General features: G+C 33.5%; 1 protein-coding gene across 1 annotated transcript in view; it reads left to right on the top strand.

Moving 5' to 3' along the window:
- Nucleotides 1–21,596, top strand: part of WDPCP (WD repeat containing planar cell polarity effector) — a 300,778-nt gene that overhangs the window by 269,408 nt on the left and 9,774 nt on the right. Inside the window, exon 15 of the mRNA XM_063077774.1 lies at nt 6,532–6,694. Within this exon, the coding sequence (XP_062933844.1) occupies nt 6,532–6,694 (163 nt within the window). The remainder of the gene's footprint in view (nt 1–6,531; nt 6,695–21,596) is intronic.

Genomic DNA, 21,596 nt, shown 5'->3' with positions numbered 1-21,596 from the left:
TAGATCATATATTAAGTCACAAAACAATTCTACATAATTTTATAAGGTAGAGATCATATTAAGTATCTTTTCTGACCACAATGGTATAAAACTGGAAATCAACAAGAAAAACTTTGGAAACTTTACAAATACTTGCAAATTAAAAAACATGCACCCAATGAATTAATGAAGAAATTTAAAGTAAAATTAAAAATTCCTTGAGATAAATGAGAATGGAGACACATCATACCAAACCTATGGGACACAGTAAAAGCAGTTTGAAAAGTTTATAGCAATAAAAGCCTACATCAAAAAAGAAGAAAGATTTCTAGTAAACAACCTAACATTTTACCTAAAAAAACTACAAAACAACAACAAAACAAACCCAAAATAGGCAGAAGGAAAGAAATAATACAGCTCAGAGCAGAAATAAATGAAATAGAAACCAAAAAAAAAAAAAAAACCAACTGAAAAGATTGACAAATGAAGAGTTGGTTTTTTGAAAAGAAAAACAAAATTGATAAACTTTTAGCCAGAATTACCAAGAATAAAATTGAGAAAACTCAAATAAAATCAGAAACGCAAAGAGAGACATTACAACTGATACAACAGAAATACAAAGGATCATAAGAGACTATTATGAACAACTATATGCCAAGAAAATGGATAACATAGAAACAATGGATGAATTCCTGGACAAATATAATCTACCAAGATTAAATTAGGAAGAGATAGAAAATTCCAGGCTGGCTCAGTTGGCTAAAGCAAAGCCCTGAAACACCAAAGAAAATCTGAACAGACCAACAAGTCAGGAAACTGAATCAGTAATACAAAGTTTTCCACTAAAGAAAAGCCCAGAACCTGATAGTTTCACGCTGCATTCTACCATACATTTAAAGAACTAATACCAATTCTCTTCAGATTATATTATTTCAGAAAATTGAGGAGGGAATACTTCCTAACTCATTTTATGAGGCCAGCATTACTCTGATTCCAAAACTGGACAAAGAAACAACAAAAAAAGAAAATTACAGGCCAGTATACCTGACGAACACAGATGCAAAAATTCTCAACAAGATACTAGCAAATGGAACCCAACATCACATTAATAAGATAATTAATTATGATCAAGTAGGATTTATCACAGGAATGTAAGGATGGTTTAACATGCACAAATCAATAAATGTGATACACAACATTATCAGAAAGACAAATACCATATGATCATTTCAATTGATACAGAAAAAGGATTTGACAAAATTCAACACTCCTTCATGATAAAAACTCTTAAACTAGGTATAAAGGTATGTACCTCAATACAATAAGGGCCATATATTAGAAATCCACAGCTAATATCATACTGAATGGAAAAAACCTGTAAGCTTTTCCTCTTAGATCAGGAACAAGACAAAGATGCCCACTTTCACCACTTCTTTTCAACATAGTACCGGAAGTCCTACCCAGAGCAATTAGACAAGAGAAAGAAAAGGCATCCAAGTTGGAAAGGAAGGAAATCAAACTATCCTTGTTTGCAGAGGACATGATCTTATATATAGAAAATCCTAAAGATGCCCCCAAAAAACTGTTAGAACTAATATATGAATTCAGTAAAGCTGCAGGATACAAAATCAACATACAAAAGTCAGCAGTAGTTTTATATACTAATAGCAAACTCTCTGAAAAACAAATCAAGAAAAAAAATTCCTTGGGCTGGCCAGTTCGCTCACTTGGGAGAGTGTGGTGCTGGTAACACCAAGGTCAGGGGTTCAGATCCCCTTACTGTCTGCTTGCAAAAAAAAAAAAAAAAAAAAACCCAAAACAAGAAAAAAATTCCTTTTATGATAACAACAACAACAACAACAAAAATACTTAGGAATAAACTTAACCACAGAGGTCAAAGACCTCTACAATTAAAACTATAAACTATTAAACTCTGAAGAAAGAAATTGAAGAGACACACATAAATGGAAAGATATCCTTTGTTCATGTATTGGAAGAATTAATATTGTTAAACAGCCATTCTACCCAAAGCAATCTACAGATGTAATGCAATCCCTGTCATAGACCAATGACATTCTTCACTGAAATAGAAAAAATAATCCTAAAATTCAGACTGAATCAGAAAAGACTCCCAATAGCCAAAGCAATCCTGATAAAAATTAACAAAGCTGGAGGCATCACACTACCTGACTTTAAATTATACTACAAAGCTATAGTAACCAATCCTGCATGGTACTGGCATAAAAACAGACACATAGAATAGGGAGCCCAGAAATAAGTTCATGCTCCTACAGCCAATTGACCTTTGACAAAGACGCCAAGAAAATATATTGGGAAAAGACAGTCTCTTCAATAAATGGTGCCAGGACAACTGTATATCCACATGCAGAAATGGACCTCTAACTCTCACCGTACACTAATGTCAACTCAAAATGAATTAAATATTTAAATGTAAAACCCAAAACTATGCAACTACTAGAAGAAAACATAGGGGAAACGATCCACAACATAGGGCTGAGCAAGGAATTTTTAAATAAGACTTCAAAAGCACAAGCAATAAAAGCAAAAATAGATAAGTGGGATTATATCAAACTAAAAAGCTTTTGCACATCAAAGGAAATTGTTACCAGAATGAAGAGACAACTTGTAGAATGGGAGAAAATAGTTGCAAACTATACCTCTGACAAAGAGTTAATATCGAGAATACATAAGGAGTTGAAACAACTCAATAGCAAAAAGACAACCCAATTGAGAAATGGATAAAGGATCTTAGTAGACATTTCTCAAAGCAGACATACAAATGGCTAACAGATATATGAAAAATGCTCAAAATCACTAATCACCAGCGAAATACAAACCAAAAACAACAATGAGGTACCACCTCACTCCAGTTAGAAGGGCTATTATCAAAAAGACAAAAGAAAACAAGTGCTGGCAATGTAGAGAAAAGAACACTTACACATTGTTGGTGGGAATGTAAACCAGCACAGCCATTTTGGAAAACAGTATGGAGGCTCCTCAAACAATTAAAAACAAAACTCCCATTTGATCTAGAAATTCCACTATTGATTATACACCCAGAGGAAATGAAATCAGTATGTCAAAAAGATAATTGCACTCTTATGTTTACTGCAGCACGATTTACAACAGCCAAGATATGGAATCAACCTAAGCATCCAACAATGGATAAATGGATAAAAAACAAAAAGTGGTGTGTGTGTGTGTGTGTGTGTGTGTGTGTGTGTGTGTGTGTGTGTGTGTGTGTGTAAAAGTTGATATTATAGAGGCACAGAATAGAACAGTGGTGTTTGAGACTGGCCAAGGGAGGCAGGGGAGGGAAAACAGGGAGAGGTTGGCCAACAGGTACAGAATTCAATTAGATAGGACGAATAAGTTCTGATGTTTTATTGCACAGTAAGATGACTATGGTTAACAGTTAAGTTTTGTATAGCATATAATAGCTAGAGGAGAGGCTTTTGAATGTTTTTGCCGCAAAGAAATAAGTGCACGAGATGACCAATACATTAACCTGATACCCTAACCTGATTATTATACAACATATATATGTATCAAAACATCAGATTACACCCTATAAGCATGTATCATGACAATATGCCAATTAAAAATTTTAAAAACATGTTATAGTTACAACAGATTATTTTAGAGTAATAACAACTTAATGTGGATATCTGGCGGGGGGGAAGCCAACTCTACACTTTGACATCATTCCCCCCACTTTTTGACATTTTGGTACCAAGTTAAATCTTTTAATATTGCCTATCCGTTACATGTTGTATATGTTATTGTCTTGCTAGGTTTTTCCTTTATTCTTCACACTACGAATTTAAGTAATTTATTCACCACCCTTTTGACACCCATATTCTGAGGTTGTCTGTGAACTTACTTTACTAATGAGTTATATACCTTCAGATATTTTCTTGCTATTCTTCAGCATTGTCTTCTTTCAGACTGAAGAACTCCCTTTAGCATTTCTTGTAAGGAAGGTCTAGTGCTGGCGAATTCCCTTAGCTTTTTTTTTTGTCTGGGAAAGACCTTATTTCTCCTTCATATTTGGAGGTTTTGCTGGATACAGAATTCTTGGCTGACAGTCTTTTTCCTTCAGCACTCTGAATATATCATCCTATTATCTCCTGGCCTGTAGGATTTCTACAGAGAAATCCACTGAGAGTCATATTGGGGCTCCATAGAATATTATATGTTTCTTTTCTCTTGCTGTTCTCAGTATTCTTTCTCTGCAAACTACGTATCTGACAAGGGGCTAAAATCCAGAATATAAAAGGAACTTAACTCAATAGCAAGAAACCAAATAACCCAATTAAAAAAGGGCAAAAGAACCAAACAGACATTTCTCAAAAGAAGACATACAAATGGCCAATAAGCACATGAAAAAATGCTCAAAGTCACTAATCATCAGGGAAATGCAAATTAAAACCACAATGAGATATCATCTCACTCCAGTTAGAATGGCTATTATCAACAAGACAGAAAATAACAAATGCTAGTGAGGACACAGAGAGATGAGAAGCCTCCTACATTGTTGGTGGGAATGTAAATTGGTACAGCCATTGCAGAAAACAGTATGGAGATTCCTCAGAGAACTAAAAATAGATCTACCTTATGACCAAGCTATCCCACTACTATGGGTATGCCCAAAGGAAATGAAATCAATGTATTAAAAAGACACCTGCACTCCATGTTCATCACAATAGCCAAGAGATGGAATCAACCTAAATGCCCATCAACAGATGAATGGATAAAAAAACTGTGTCACATATACACAATGGAATACTATTCAGCTATAAAAAGAAATGATATCCTATCATTTGCAGCAACATGGATGGAACTGGAAACCATCAAGTTAAGTAAGTTAGGCACATAAAGTCAAATACTGCCTGATCTTACTCATACGTGGAATCTATATATATATATATTTTTAAAAAGTGGTTCCCACAGAAGTAGAGAGTAGAATAATGGTTACCCGAGGCCAGGAGGGGAGGGGTACGGAGGGGAAGAAAAGTGGTGGACTAATGGTTACAAAACTATGCCATGTAGTGAATCATTCTACAGTATATGCATTTATTGAAACAACACACACTGTACCCCACAAAAATGTTAAAATTAACAAATTTAATAAATTTAAAAAACCACAATATCACCTCACACCCATCAGGATGACTACTCTCAAAAAACAGAAAATAACAAGTGTCAGTGAGGATATGGAGAAATTAGAATACTTGTGCACTGTTGGTGGTAATGTAAAATCGTTCATTCACAATGAAAACAGTATGGTGTTTCCCTGAAAAATAAAAATAGAACTACCAAATGACCTGGCAGTCCCACTTCTGGGTACATAGCCTAAAGAACTGAAAGCAGGATCTCAAAGAGATATTTGCACATCCATGTTTATAGCAGCATTATTCATAATAGCCAGGAGGTGGAAGTAACCCAAAGTCTACAGACAGATGAATGGATAAACAAAATGCGATATATGCATACAGTGGTGGAATATTATTCAGCCTTATAAAGGAAGAAATCCTGTCACATACTGCAACATAGATAAGCCTTAAGGGTGTTATGCTAAGTGAAATAAGCCAGTCATAGAAACACAAATACAATATAATACCACATATACAAGGTATTTACAGTTATCAAATTCATACAGACAGAAAATAAAATGGTAGGTTTCAGGAGCTAGAGGGAGGGGGAAATGGAAAATTATTATTTAATGGGTGTAGTTTCAGTTTTATAAGATGAAAAAGTTCTGAAGATCTGTTGCAAACAGTGTGAATATACCTAACACTACTGAACTGTACACTTAAAATGGTTAAGACAGTAAAAATTAAGTTATGTAGTTTTGCCACACTTAAAAATTTAAAAATATACACACACACACACACTCATCCTAAGAATCTTTTGGTTTTTAATTGTTTATGTTTCTCACAACAAACATATTTTTTCATAACTTCATTATATTTCAAACAATTTTCTTAAACAATGCCCTGTCAAAGTTGCTAATTTCTTTATACATCTCTATACATCTGTATGATGTAGGAATAGACATCTCCCTATACACTTTAAAATGGTAATTGAAAGAAAACATTGGAAAATATGTTTTCCTTTCCTTTCCAAATTGTGTGCTACACATGAAAGTAAAATAATTTATTCCTTACAATATTCCAAGATAATAAAATATTCTGGTTTGGCTAACAAAAAAAAAAAGGATATTTGATTAATAAAGTACTGGTAAAAACACTATGACTAGGCAAGATATAAATAAATGTTTTAAAATATGAACTTGAAAGCACTCATTATTCTGTTATCAAACTCCTCTGGCTGAGGTAATTAAAAGAATGACAGAAGTCACAGGGGACAGGGACTACAAGATTTACATTGTATGCTACATAGAAAATTGACAAAATAAAGAAAAAAGTTCCACTGGGATATGTGGAAGTTTTTCTGTAATCTTATTTATGAGGGAGTTAGCAGAAATTGTATTTGTATTTGACTCATATCTTAATCATTTTTTAACAGACCTCCTAGGGCCCTTGGACAGAGAGGACATGCTAAATGAAGCTTTTGTTGGCCTATCTTTAGCACCTCAAGGGGAAGACTCATTTCCAGATAACCTTCCTCCCTTTGGTTCCATCCACAGACATATTATTCAACAGAGAATACTGAATGGCTCTTCTAACAGGTAAGATATGCTGACTGAGGAAATTGCTCCATTAAAAAAAGTATATAAAATTATATAATTTAAATATTCCCTGTTCAAATGCAAACTAATAGCTAAGCAAGAATATTTCAAAATGTTGAGGAAAAAATGTGCATTTTCCCATGGCTAAGACTTTGCAGTAGTTTGATTATGCAAGAACAGGCATAATGGAAGCAGAAGTGAATGTAAAAAGATTACTAGAATGAATGTTATTCTAGGCCAAATGAAATTATTACAACATGAATTCTATTTGTATTTTGTTGTTAAATTCTAGGACTGTTAGATTATCTTGAAAGAATATTATTAACTTTTAGAATATGTAGTTTGAATTATAATTTATGTGATCATATTTCTTTAATAAAATCTTACCATTAGTCTCTGAAATCTGATAAATAATAATTTAAATATCTACCCAGCTTGCCAAATGGGGTTATTGAAAAGATAAATAGAAAGAATAAATGTGGAATTAAAAATACTGGACAAAGTAATAGTGTAACGGTGATAATTATGTTAATTAAGATGATAATGCTCTCGAGCAAGGGTCAACAAGCTTTTTTAATAAAGGGCCAGATAGTAAATATTTTAGGCTTTGCAGGCCATATGGACTCTTTGGCAACTACTCAGTCCTGCTGTTGCAGTATGAAAGCAGTCAGAGATGATATATAAATGAACGGGAGTGGCTGTGTTACAATAAAACTTTATTTACAAAAATAGGCAGCAGGCCAGATTTGGCCACTAGTCTGTAGTTTACATACCTGCTCTTGAGACTACACACAATAATTGTGAAGAGGCCACATTTTAAAATTCATAGATGTCAATTATACACACATACTTTTAATACCCTTGAGAAAAATGCCTCAAACTACACAGAGTAACAGCAAATAAAGAGGAGTAGAATTTCCAAGTATGTCAGAGTTTATTTAGATGTCAGCAAATCCTCTCCCCAAGAAACAACAGTAAAACTGAACAAAAACCACTTCAAGGCTTGGAAATCAAAAGAAAATAACAAATTGAGAAGCATTTATTCATGAAAAATTGCTGAACTTCTAGTAATAAAGTGGAAGGCTGTGATGTTCTTGCCTGAGGCTGCTCCCATCGTCTTTCCCACCCCTAAGCTACCAGAGAGGGACTGGCTGTGAAAACCTACTACTGACTTGATTTGGAGCTAAGGGTGGAACCCCCAACCCCAGCCCCAACAGCATTGTCAATAAAAGCAGCAAACTTATTGTCAGTAAAAGTGACAAATTTGATAGGAAATGAACAGGCAAAGACACATTTCTGCTCTCCTGATTAGGGCAAGTGACAGAATGGCAGACTAGCCAAAAATTTAACAGAGAAATCCTGGAAATGAGAGAACCAGAGGGTGGCTAATTAAGCTCTGCACAAATTCCTGATGGGGTTGTATGACCTCTCATTTTTTGGCTTTCTTTGTCTATCGGGATTTTACCTTTTCCCCCTTATGTTTCTTTTCTCTCTCACATCCAGTTGCCAAAAGGTGCCCCCCCCTTTGCTTTATATCACCCACCCATCCCCCCCAGAAGCTATGCATTTTGAAAACTGCCCCTTCTAATTGCACCGTACTTTAAAGCCCCTTCCTTGTAGTTCAAGCACTGATCTACCAGAATACCAGGAGCCAGAGATATCATGCACTGGGATTTGGTGTTTTTTCCATTTTATTTACAATTATTTTGAAGTTTAGACATTCCTTTCTCCAAGTCATGTTGAAAGCATGGTTGTCATGTAGTTTCATTTCTCCCTTTGTTATGCTCTGTATTGTTCACAGAGGAAGCATTGGGACATGGGAATGTAGGCAACCAATATTATCTTCAGTTACCTGGAAGCCCTACCTTTTTATTTAGTTCTTTAAAAATGATTTTACTGAGGTATAGCTTACATCTGCCATAAAATTCACCCATTGTAAGTATATAAGTTGATGATATTTTGGGAATTTATAGTTGTGTGACCACCACCACAGTTTAGTTTTAGAACGTTTCCATTACCCCAAATAGTTCCCTTGTCACCAATTTCCCCTCTCCTACCTCAGCCTGAGGCAACCACTGCTTTGCTTTCAGTCTCTAGAGAAATTTATATAAATGAAATCATACAATCTGGAAATTTCATATAAATGGAGGCATATAATATGTTGTCTTTTGTGTCAGGCTTCTTTCACTTGTCATTATGGCATTGATGCTCATGTTGTAACATGTAGTTTATTCTTTTCAATTTCTGAATAGTATTCTATTATATGGATATACCACATTTTGCTTATCACTCAATTGCTGATGGAGATATAAATTATTTCCAGTTTGGGGCTGTTATGAATAACACTGCTATAAACATTCAAATATAAATCTTTATGTGAACATGCATTTTTATTTTCCTTGGGTAGATACCAATGAGTCAAATTGCTGGGTCATACTGTAAGTTTATATTTAATTTGCTAGCTTTAAGAAACTGCCAAATTATTTTCCAAAATGACAGTAACATTTTACACATCCACCAGCAATGTATGAGGGTTCTAGTTTCTCCATATTCTTGCCTACACTTGGTATTGTCTATCTTTTGTATAATAACCATTCTGGTAGGTACAGAATGGTATCTCACTGTGTCTTTACTTTGCATTTTCCTCATGACTAATAAATGATATTGGGCATCTTTTATTTGACTTTAGCCATTAGTATATCTTCATTAGTGATATATGTATTCATATTTTTTGTCCATTCATTATTTGGTTATTATTGAATTGTAAGATTTCTTATATATTCTTAATACAGATCCTTCATCAAATATCTGACTTGCAAATATCTTCTCCCAGTCTGAGGCTTGCCTTTGCATTTTCCTAATAGTGTCTTTCAAAGGGCAAAAGTTTTTGAATTTTGGTAAAGTCCAATTTAGAATTTCTTTTTACTGATTGAGCTTTCTATGTTGTACTTAAGAGACTTCTTTCTAACCTGATGATGCAAAGATTTTCTCTTATATTTTCTCCTAGAAGTTTTATACTTTAGCTCTTAAATTTAGAGTTAATTTTTATGTATGTCGTGATATACAGGTCTACGTTCATTATTTTGTATATGGAGATCTAACTTTCCCAGTACCATTTGTTGAAAAGACTCCTTTCCTCCTCTGAATTACGTTTGCACCTTTGTCAAAAATCAACTGGACTGCAAGTGTAAGGGTTTATTTCTGGTTTCGCCATTTGGTTCCATTTATTTCTAAGTCTATCCTTACACCAACAAGTGCCTAGACTTTGGTATACTAAGGACTCCACTGAACTAGGATCTCACAAAATACACCCCAATGTCACACAAATAAACAGAAAAAAGATGAACAGTCCCATATAGAGCTACTTCAAAGAAACAGAAAATGAAAACCACATGTCAATTGAGGAAAATTCTGCCCCCCAAACAACCTGGAGTAGAAGAAAAATGTGCCACAACACTCCAAGCAGAATTAAGTATACTCAAACAAGCAACTGGGTACATGGAAACCCAGAAAGGCAAAAACTAAGAATAGAAATGGACAGGAAGGAGGAAGGAAGGAAGAAAGGAAGGAAGAAGGAAGTAAGACAGGGGGAGGGAAAGGAGGATGGGAAGAAAAAAACAGGAAGGAATCAAGAAAGTCACTGAACTCTAGAAAGAAATGGAAAAAACATTATCTCAGAAATGAAAAATAAATTATAAGGTACCCAAATAACAATAAATTCAAAGTAAAACTTAATACAAGTCATTAAAATGGCAGAAAACTAGAGAATGAAAATGAGATAAAGAAGTAAAAAAAGTCAGAGAGAAAGTAATGGAATGAGAGATAAGGCAAAAAAGCAACAGCATTTGTATAATTGGATTCCTTTAAGAAGAAAAATAAAACAATGTAACAATTAATATTTAAAACTAAAATTCAGGAAAATGTTGCAATATGTAGATTCAAGTCTTTTTTTCCGCCCCCTTCTGAAAGGGCATTCTGGGTGCCTGAGAAAAACTATATTAGAACCATCAGCTGCCAATACATATCCTAGCAAAACTCTCATATTTCGATGATTTAATTTTAAATCTTCAAGGCCTCCTGGTAAAAAGATCAAATAACTTACAAAAACTAAAGAAATTAGCATCAGACTTTTCAAAAGTACAATACAGAGCAAGGCAAAAGCAGAGCTACAATTTTTAAAAACCTAAAGACTGAAAGTATGAACCCAGGATTTTATACCCATCCAAGCTCTCCTTCAAATGTAAAGCCTAAAAACCCAGTTTTCAATATAGGGAATTCTATACTTATGAGCTCTTCTTGAGGAATAAGCTAGAAGAAGAGCTTCATCCAGTTATGAGATGACTGAGAAAGCTTCAGCCAAAGTACTGATCATTTTAATATAGTGATCCCTGTTGCTCTGTGGATACCAAAATCTGGGTCCTCAAGACCTTTATATAAAATGGTATAGTATTTGCATATAACCCACACAAATCCTCCTGCATACTTTAAATCATCTCTAGCTTACTTACAATACCTAACACAATGTAAATATTTAAGACATTGTTCTTTAAATTAGTATTATTTTTTATTGTTTTTTACAAATATTTTCAATCCATGGATGGTTGAATCTGCAGACGCAGAACTCATGGATATGGAATGCTGACCATAAATACAACTGTAGACAGAAGATGAAAACAGGGGTAAGGGTGGATGACTCGTACAAATACTATATGTTGTGACTAAGTAGAAATAATACAAATAAAACATGGGAGAACAGACATGAAAGAGAAAGGTAGAATAAGCTCACTGATTGTCATATAGGCAATAGGGGTGGGAGTTAGAAGATGCCAATAAACAGTGATATACCAGATAATAAAAGGTGAACTAAGAAAAGAAGAGACTAAGTGCATTAGGAAAGATGTAAGTACAAAGGTAACTACTAGAATAAAACCACAAACCTTCTTAAACTACCATCTTTTAATAAATTATGGCAAAGAAAACACATACACACCTCAGACAGAAACACAGCAAATATTACAAAATCCAGATAATTATAAAATATTAGGACAGAGTTGAGACCAAGTGTATCAGTCATATCAATTAATGTAAATGGATTTACCTTACCTATTAAAATAAAAATATTTCCAGTTTGCTCACAAAACAAGATCCAGCTTGCTATATTACAAGAGATACATCTAAAACAAAATGATTTAGAAAGGTTAAAAATAAAGTGATGGGAAAAGGTATTCCAGGCAAATGAAAATAATAAGAAACCAATAGTAACAATACTGATTACAGACAAAATAGGATCCAAGCACAAAGGCATAAAATGTGACAAAGAAAAGCCTTTTTTAAATGCAAATTTCACAACAAAGTTATAACACCTATGAATATTTATGCACCAAATAACACAGTAACCACCCCCTACTAAGGAAAATCTACAAGAGATATGGAGATATAGACAGACACTAGTAATAGGAGATTTTAACCCACTATTCTTATTACAAAATAGATCAACTGGGCGAAAAATGAGAGAAAATACCTAAACAACATACTCAATAACGTAGACATTATGGATATTTATCAAATCCTATATCCTGATAATACAGAATAAATTTGCTTCCCAAGAACCCACAGAATATTCACCAAAAATGATGTTAGCTGCCAAAAGATATCATTAAGTTCTACTAAATACTACAAATGTGGTCTAATTACAATGTAATACAACTAGAAGTTTTTAACAAGAACCAAAATACTCTTTCTCTTAGAAATTTAAAAATTTTCTATTAAACAGCTCTTGGATGAAAGAAGAAATACAACATGAAATTTTGATAAAGTAATTATAATGAAAACACTACATATCAGGATCTATGGGATGTATGTAAAGTAAAGATCAGAGGAAAACTGATAACATTAAACACTTTTACCAGAAAAAAGAAAGAATAGAAATAATAAACTAGTTCCAACTCAAAAACTTTAAAAAATAATAAAAAACTAAACCAAAATAAATCACAAGGAAAAAAATAAAGATTAAAGCAGAAATTAATGAGGCAGAGCAGGGATTGGCAAACTTTTTCCCAAGTGACTATGGAGTAAATATTTTAGGCCTATGGACCGTATGTTCTCTGCCACAACTACTCAACTCTGTTCTTATAGCACGAAAGCAGCCATGGACAATACATAAATCAATGGGCATGGCTGTGGTCCAATAAAACTTTAGCTACCAAAACAGGCAAACAGCCTGTAGGCCATAGTTTACTGATGCCACAGATAGAAGACAAAAAAAGGTAGACCTAGTTAAAACATTGAATCAGATATTTTTGAAAAAAATAAACAAAATAGACCAACTTTGTCGAGAAAAAAAGAGAGAAAACAGAAATACGCAAAATAAGAAATGGCAGAAGGAGAGAAAAATTTAAACAGAAGAGTTTTTTAAAAAACCATAGGAGACTACTTTGCAGATTTCTATGCACATAAATTTGAAAACCCAGAAAAAAATAATGTCCTAGATAAATACAGATTGCCGAAAGTGACCATGATTAGATTTGAAAATCTGAAGCATACCCATTTCCATAAAAGAAAAAAGACAAAGTTATTAATGAACTACCCTGAAAAAGCAATAGGCCCAGATGGTTTGGTAGGAGAATTCTACCAAGCCTTCAAAGATCAAATATTTGCAATGTTCTACAAACTGTCCCACAGCATTGAAAATAAAGAAAACTTTTCCACAGTACAGAAAAACTACAATTCAATATCATTTATGAATATCCATGAAAAAATATTAAATAAATTTTAGCAAACAAAATCCAACACTTGGGTCCATCCTGGAAATACAAGGTTGGTTGTGTTACCAAATCCATTAATATCATATACCATATTCATAGATTAAGGTTAATAAAAATAACACGATTATGTCTACAGACGTTAAAAGAAAAAAAGTCTGTGACAAAATTTAACTCCCATTCCTGATGAAAACATTCAAGAAAACAGGAACTGGGGAAAACTTTCTTAACATAAGAAAATATATACAATTTACTCCTAAAGCCAATATCTTACTTTATGGAGAATCACTGAGGGAATTCCACTAAGATCAGAAACAAGGCAAGGATGCCCACTGTCTCTGCTACTATTCAACACTGTACTATAGGTATTAGCCAATAAATCAACTAGACCAAAGGTTGGTAAATTATGGCCCACACATCAAAAATCTAACCTGCTGCCTTATTTGTAAATAAAGTTTAATTGGAACGTAGCCATGCCCAATTGTTTATTATCTATGGTTCAGGAATTGTGACTGAGATTGTATGGCTTGCAAAGCCTAAAATATTCACTGTCTGACCCTTGGCAGAAAGAAGTTTGCTGATCCCTGAACTAGAGACATAAGAATTCATTAGGAAATAAAACTCTATTTGCAATGATATGACAGTATAACTGAAAAACCCTAGAGTATCAAGGATAAAACAAACCCACGTATTTACAGCCAACTGATCTTTGACAAGGGCACCAAGAACATACAGTGGGGAAAAGACTTCCTCTTCAATAAATGGTACTTGGAAAACAGGATACCCATTTGTAAAAGAATGAAAACTCGATCCATATCTCTCACCATATACCGAAATCAACTCAAAATGGATTAGAGACTTAAATATAAGGCCTCAAACTTTAAAATGCCTAGAAGAAAACATAGGGGAAATGCTCCAGGATTTAGGACTGGGCAATGACTTTATGAGTAACACCCCAAAAGCATAGGCAACAAAAGAAAAAATAAACAAATGGGATTATATCAAACTAAAAAGTTTCTGCACAGCAAAGGAAACAATCAACAGTGTGAAAAGACATCCTACAGAATGGGAGAAAATATTTGCAAACTACACATCTGACAAGGAATTAATATCCAGGATATACAAAGAGCTCAGACAACTTTATAGCAAAACCCCCCAAATAATCCAATTAAAAAATTGGCAAAGGAGCTGAATAGACATTTCTCAAAGGAAGACATAAAAATGGCCAACAGGTATATGAAAAAATGCTCAACATCACTAATCATCTGGGAAATGCAAATCAAAACCACTGAGATATCACCTCACCCCAATCAGACTGGCTATTATAAAAAAGACAGAAAATAGCAAATGCCTGCAAGAACATGGAGAAAGAGGAACACTTCTGCACTGTTGGCGGGACTGTAAATTAGTACAGCCATTATGGAGAACAGGATGGAGTCTCCTTAACTACAAATATTACTCCCAGATGATCCAGCAATCCCACTACTGGGGTTATATCCAGAGGACTGGAAAACATCAGGTCAAAGTGATACCTGCATTCCCGTGTTTACTGCAGCTCTATTTACAATACCCAGGCGATGAACCAACCTAAAATCCATCGATGGTGACTGGATAAGGAAATTGTGTTTTACATATACAGTTGAATACTACTCTGCTATAAAAAGAGAATGAAATTCTACCATTTGCAGCAACATGGATGAGCCTGGAGAAAATTATTCTAAGTGAAACAACCCAGGTACAGAAAGAGAAATATCACATGTTCTCACTCATAACCAGGAACTTAACCCATAAATAAATAAGAGAGACAGAGAGAAAGAAAGAAACAACAATCACAGTAATCATGTTGAACTTTTAGAAAACTGGAGGTGGAAAAGGGGAGGGGAGTGGGAGAAAGGGGGACTAATGAGGAATCGGTCAACAGACACAAAGAATGATTGCATATTGTAATGATGAATAAGCTAACTATACTGTTCTAACCATCACACATTGTACACAATTATTGAAAATCAACATTGTAGCCCACATGTATGTATTATAAATTATCTAAAAACATTTTAAAATTTAAAAAAACAAAAAAAGAAAAAGGAAAAATGTTTTTAAAATTTAGTAACATACGGGATATAAAACTGATATGCAGAAATCAATAGCTCTCAAATACACAAGCAATAACCAGTTAGAGGACATAATGGTAGAGAAAACCCCACTTACAATATCAATAACGAAAATTACATACTTAGGAATAAACTTAACAACAGATGGGCAAAATCTACGTGAGGGAAACTTTAAAACACTGAAAGACATAAAAATAGTTTTCCACAAATGGAAAGATATCCCTTCATGGATAGGATAACTCAACATTATCCAGATGTCAATTCTCCCTAAATTAATTAATAAATTTAATGCAATTGCAATAAAAATACCAACAAACTTTTTTATGGAGTTAGACAAGTTGATATTAAAGTTCATACAGGAAAACACTAAAAAAGAAGACCCATGAGGGAGGACTGGTGCTACTAGACATTAAAACATACTATAAAGTCTTATAACACTGTTACATTTGTAATTTTATTCTTATATAATTATTATATTAATATCTGCTTCCTCATTAACCTATAAGCTCCATAAAGGCAGGAACCACCATGGCTATCTTAGACATTATAATTTCCCCAAACTACCATAATGTCTGGTGCATAGCTGACACATAATAGGCAGGCAATATGTTTGTGTCAGTCCCACTACTCTCTTGGAGTTACAAGGAATGATGTAGGTAAGAAAATATGTAAGTAAAAAATATGTAAGTAAAAGTCTTTCTTGGAGTTTTCACTCAGGTGGGTTGGGAAGTGGAATGACATAGATAAGAAAATAAGAAAATAAAAAATATGTAAGCAGAAATATGGAACCAACCTAAGTGTCCATCACTGTATAACTGGATAAAGAAAATGTGGTATATATACACAATGGAATACTATTCAGCCATAAAGAAAGAATGAAATTCTGCCATTTGCAGCAACATGGACGAGCCTGGAGAAAATTATGTTGAGTGAAATAAGCCAGACAAGGAAACAGAAATACCACATGTGCTCACTAATAACTGGCTGTCAGAAAGGAATGAAGGGAGGAAAGAAAGAAAAGACCACAACAATATGTTGAACTTCCAGAAGAAGAGAACATACCTAAGGATACTAGAGATGGTGGGGGGGGCAAGGGAGGGAGGGGGTTTGGGAAGTGATAGGTCAGACAAAGGGCATAAAGAAATACCAGGATTTGTAAGAATGAACATGCTAAAAATAAATTTAAAAAGAAAAAAGAAAGAAAAAAAGTCTTTCAATTAATGGTAAGTACTAAGAAGAAATATAAAGAATTGGTGATCAAGGAAATCTTCAACCAGGAAATATATTTACGGTAAAACCTGAATGACAAGGAATCATCTAATCATCTATGTGAAGATTCAGTGAGGTGACAGAGAATTCGAGAGAAAGGAAACTGCACTTGCAAAGGCCCTAGGGTGAAAACAAGTTTGAGAGGTTCCAGTAACAGAGACCCAATATAGCTACACTGTAAAGAGGGTGGAGAAAAATTAATTTAGGACTTCTGTAGGCCATGCAATTAAGTCATTCTAATTGCAATAAGAAGCCATTGTAGAATAATTAGAGTGTGAGGTAGGCGGAAAAATGGACTCCCAAAGATGTCCCTGTCCTAATCTCTAGAATTTGCAAATATGTTAAGTCACACCGCAAAGCAGATTTAGGTAGCAGATAGAATTCAGGGTGCCAATCATAAGACTTTAAAATAGAGATATTATCCTGGATTATCCATACAGGCCTAATAAAATCCTTAAGTCTGGAAGAGGAAGGGGAAGAGCCAGTTTTAGAGTGATTCAATGTGAGAAGGACTCAACCCAACATTGCTGGCTTTTAAAACAAAGGAAGCAGGCCATGAACCAAAAAATATAGGTGGCCTTTGGAAGCTCAAAAGAATAAGGAAATGGATTCTCTAGGGTGTAAAGTAGGCATTTCAGATATACCAAAGAATTAGGAGTTTCCAAATTAAAGCAGTTACAACATCTAAGGTATAAATGAGTTTTTTAAAAAGTCACCAATATGTGAATTGATTGAGACTTTATACTTTTATGAGACTTTCATACTTTATACTTTCTTATGTCATTAATGGTATTATTCAAATGGCTGGCTTTCATCTTTTTTACCTGGCTAAGACTTTATTCTTTATATGTTATTAATATCATTATTCAAATGTTTGGTTTTTCAAATTTTTGACATGGCAAGTAAAAAAAAGTTAAAGAAAGAACAGTTTAGAAGAAAAAGAATCATACAGGGTGAGAAGAGCAGTGTTTACACAAAATAATAAAAAAATAAATGATCCCAGGACTAAACTAAAAATGATTAACTTTAGATTTGGTACTCCCCTAAAGAAGTTATCATATTTCAAGTAAGTCAACTTTGCTGGATGCCTCAATTTTCTTATTTGTATTAGATCATCCCTGTCAAGATAAAAAATTCTTTCTAATAGAGCAAATAAACTTTGTATTTGCAGAAAATTTATCTACTTTGATATTTAGTGACAGAAATAAATTGCAATACCAGGTAGTTCCCTGCTATTTATCATATCTAAATTTATGCCTATGAAACTCCAGTGAAATACTGTCCTGTTAAAAGTTGTTAAATTTTGGCTTGATTTTATTTGACTCACATATAAGCAATTTTCCTGTAAGTTGGAACAAACAAAATTCCCATCTATTCAGAATCCTAATATATACCTATAAACAATATAACCAATGAAAATTTTCAGTGTTTACAAAACAAATGAATTGTCAACAGAATGCCTGCCAGTAGATTTACCAGAAAAAAATTTTACAGCCTAGAATTCATGAAGATTGGCTCAAAACAAACTGTCTCTGCCAACAGAAAATCTGACAATTATTCTGTTGTCTAATTTGGCTCAGCCTAAGTTGACCTTGTTTATTCATCTCAGTCTTTTAATTCTTGTTAACTTGGCATGAGAGTAGAACATATGGCATATGTCTAGGAAGTCCATTTCTACATCCTAAACAGAAATAAATGTAGAATATACTGAGCATTTCCAGTGTGTTGAGCTCTTAAGGCAGCTTTAATATGTATTTGATAGAACTGGTTAACTTCATAATATGCCCACTGGCATTTTATTTTTGCCTCCCATAAAACTAGAAACTCACCATAAACATCTATTTCTAAGCTTCAGCATATGACTAAAACTGGCCAATTTTAAACATATTTCCAAAGAAGATAGATAATCTTAAGCTCTTTTAAAACATAAAAAAGAATATCAGCAATTTGGCAACAAAAAGATGTCTATAGGTTTTCTCTGACTCTAGCTATATTTAAGAAAACTGATCAAGAATATGTGAGAAAGACAATGGAAGTTGAAGAAAAAAAAGTATATTTTCATTTTCCCTCCAGCATAATCTAGTCTGTTTTCTTAGGTTCATTTTCTGGCACTAAAGTTTATTGCTAAAAGGAAGTTTCATTTTATTCTGGCTTTAATATGTCTCAAAAAAAGCTGTGAGAAAATGAGTTGCATTACAGATTCATAGCTCTTTTATGCAATTGTCTCTAGAACCAGAACTAGAACAACAAAAACTTTAGAAAATCCAAACCTAAAAAATTTATATATTTTTAAGTAGTTGTGTTTTGGCTTGCAATGCATCATTTTCTTTTTATTAACTAAGTCAAATGAAAAACATAAAAGTATAATTTCATGGATAAAGCCTTATTCATTTATTTTATATATTCTGAAACCCTTAACCTTTATTAGTGGACTTCATGTGACATGCATAGTACTTTTCTTCCATAAAACTCAAAGCATTCAAACTTCATAAGCTGCATTCAAAGAAATAAAATTTCAGCTATAGGGAGTCTTTATTACCCAGATATTCATTATCTGAGACCCTGTAGTTATGAGTTTACATACAGCAACAACAGTCCTCATAACATGGAATATGGAATGTGTTAACTACTTGTAAACTCAGCCCCCCATTCAAATATCCCTCCTCAGTGAATACTAGCATTTATTTACACCAATGTAGTGTTAGTTTACCAGCGTTTTCACTGACTGTCAGCTATTTAAATATTCAACACAGCAATACAAACTGGAAATCTTGCAAGAAAAAAAAATTTCACAAACTAAATGAAAAAGACATTAGAGAAATGTTCAAATCTCATGTAAAAATGAGGCTATGGCACTTAGACCAATTAACTGAAAAAAAAAATTCCAAAAGGATAATGAAATAAAAACTGCAAATGAGTTTATTATCAAAGTATTAATAGAAGCCTTCAGGAAAAATGGTGAAGTCCTTGAATATTTTTTGAAAAAATGGCCCTCTTTCTGATAATGTATGCTATGAAAGTCCAATATGAAGTTAAAGATGCTATATCATGCTATTAGACAATTTGATCAGAAAAACTAGAATTGTTCTCCACCCTCCAAATCAAACAGATTTATTCTTTGTTCCATTTACAAATTTGCGCAGAATTGAAATTATAACATTTTATTAATATAGAATAAAATAAGCTTATCAGTATGATTTTACCTTTTATTTTTTAGTCAAATTGTATTGTCATTATTTACTATGATTTTCAACCCCATTTTAAATTGACTCACTTTAAAGGGCTTTTTTTTTTTTTTCTTTCTGAAAGCATTTATCCTCAGATATTGACCTCCTGCAGCTTTGTTAAAATACTATAATGTGTGGTTTCAAAATCATAAAATGAATGTATGCCATTGTGGACCAGGCAGAAATATCTGTCTGCCTTTCCTGTTCTTCAGTACTTCTATGGGTCTGTCTTTTATCTCTCTGCCATATTCTTTGAATCGAGGTTCCCATACCTTTCTGTGTCAGGGAGAGATGAAAAGTTCAAGAAATTAAAACTTTCAGGGAAGGAATTAATGGAAAGCAGAAAACCTAAGAAAGATGGTGCCATTTACATACATACACACACACATGCACAAATTATAACTGAGTAACAGATGCTTTTAGCTTTGTTGTTTTATATATAACGGAAACAGAGCTGGACAGTGTGCTGAACTGCCTTCTGCAGATAGTGCAGATTCCCAGGATAATCCCTTAAATGGGGCCTGAGACACCCTGAAACCATCATGTAATACTTTTTCTTATAGACCCTATCTATTATCTGTGGTTCAAGGTTCACTGAGCTCTGTATGCCTCTTTCCAGAGATAAGCTGCATACCTAGAACAAAGGAGAAGAAGAAGACATATCAACTGAAAATCCCCTATATTTATAAACAATTATTATTTTACTTTCCTTATAACTATTTCTATAAGTAAACTTGGAGAAATTGTTGCTTTGCATCCCAAACAATTCATAGCGGATGGTACTGTGTGCTTCCTATTACATCAGAACATGATTTATACAATGTCTGTTAATGAGGCTAAGACTGATCAAAGAAATTCTCGATTACAAAGTTCCCCACCAACTTTACACCTAACATTCTGGAATTCATTGATAAAATAATAATCTAGGCTATTTTATTAGGGATTGTGAAATGCTGATTTTCTAATTATGTCATCCCTTCTGCATTTATAAGTTAGAATTCTACACACACACACATTTCCTTATCAATTATTCAATTATCCTCAAAGGCATAATAAATGCTTGATAATTTTCCTAGATTTATCAGTTTTCAGGGTAATAAACTAACCTATCAACCTCTAGTGGTAACTACTACTTGAGGGAATGGGAGAACCATATGAGTTTTTAAATGATGTTTGTTTGATGTGTTTAAATTCACCGTGGTCAATATTCTTTCTGATAGTCAAATTTTGTAAATCAGTACACATTTTTCAGGAAGCAATTTTAGTAGCATATATCAAAAGCCTAAAAATGTCACAACTTTACATTTCACTTTTATAATAAATACATAAAAATGTCCATCACATTGTTATTATAAAAATCAACAACCTAAAATATCTGTTTGGGTAATTACTGAGTAAATTACATTATATCCAAATAACAGACACTATATAGCCACTTAAAGTCATAATTATCAGGTTCTGGTTCTAGATAAGATTAAGTAAGCACACTTCTCCCTGTCTCTCCTACTGAATGCAGCTAAAAGTCCTGTACAGA

This window comes from Cynocephalus volans, chromosome 14 (genome assembly GCF_027409185.1).
Source record: "Cynocephalus volans isolate mCynVol1 chromosome 14, mCynVol1.pri, whole genome shotgun sequence".
NCBI lineage: Eukaryota > Metazoa > Chordata > Mammalia > Dermoptera > Cynocephalidae > Cynocephalus > Cynocephalus volans.
This window is presented reverse-complemented; position numbering and strand designations above follow the sequence as displayed.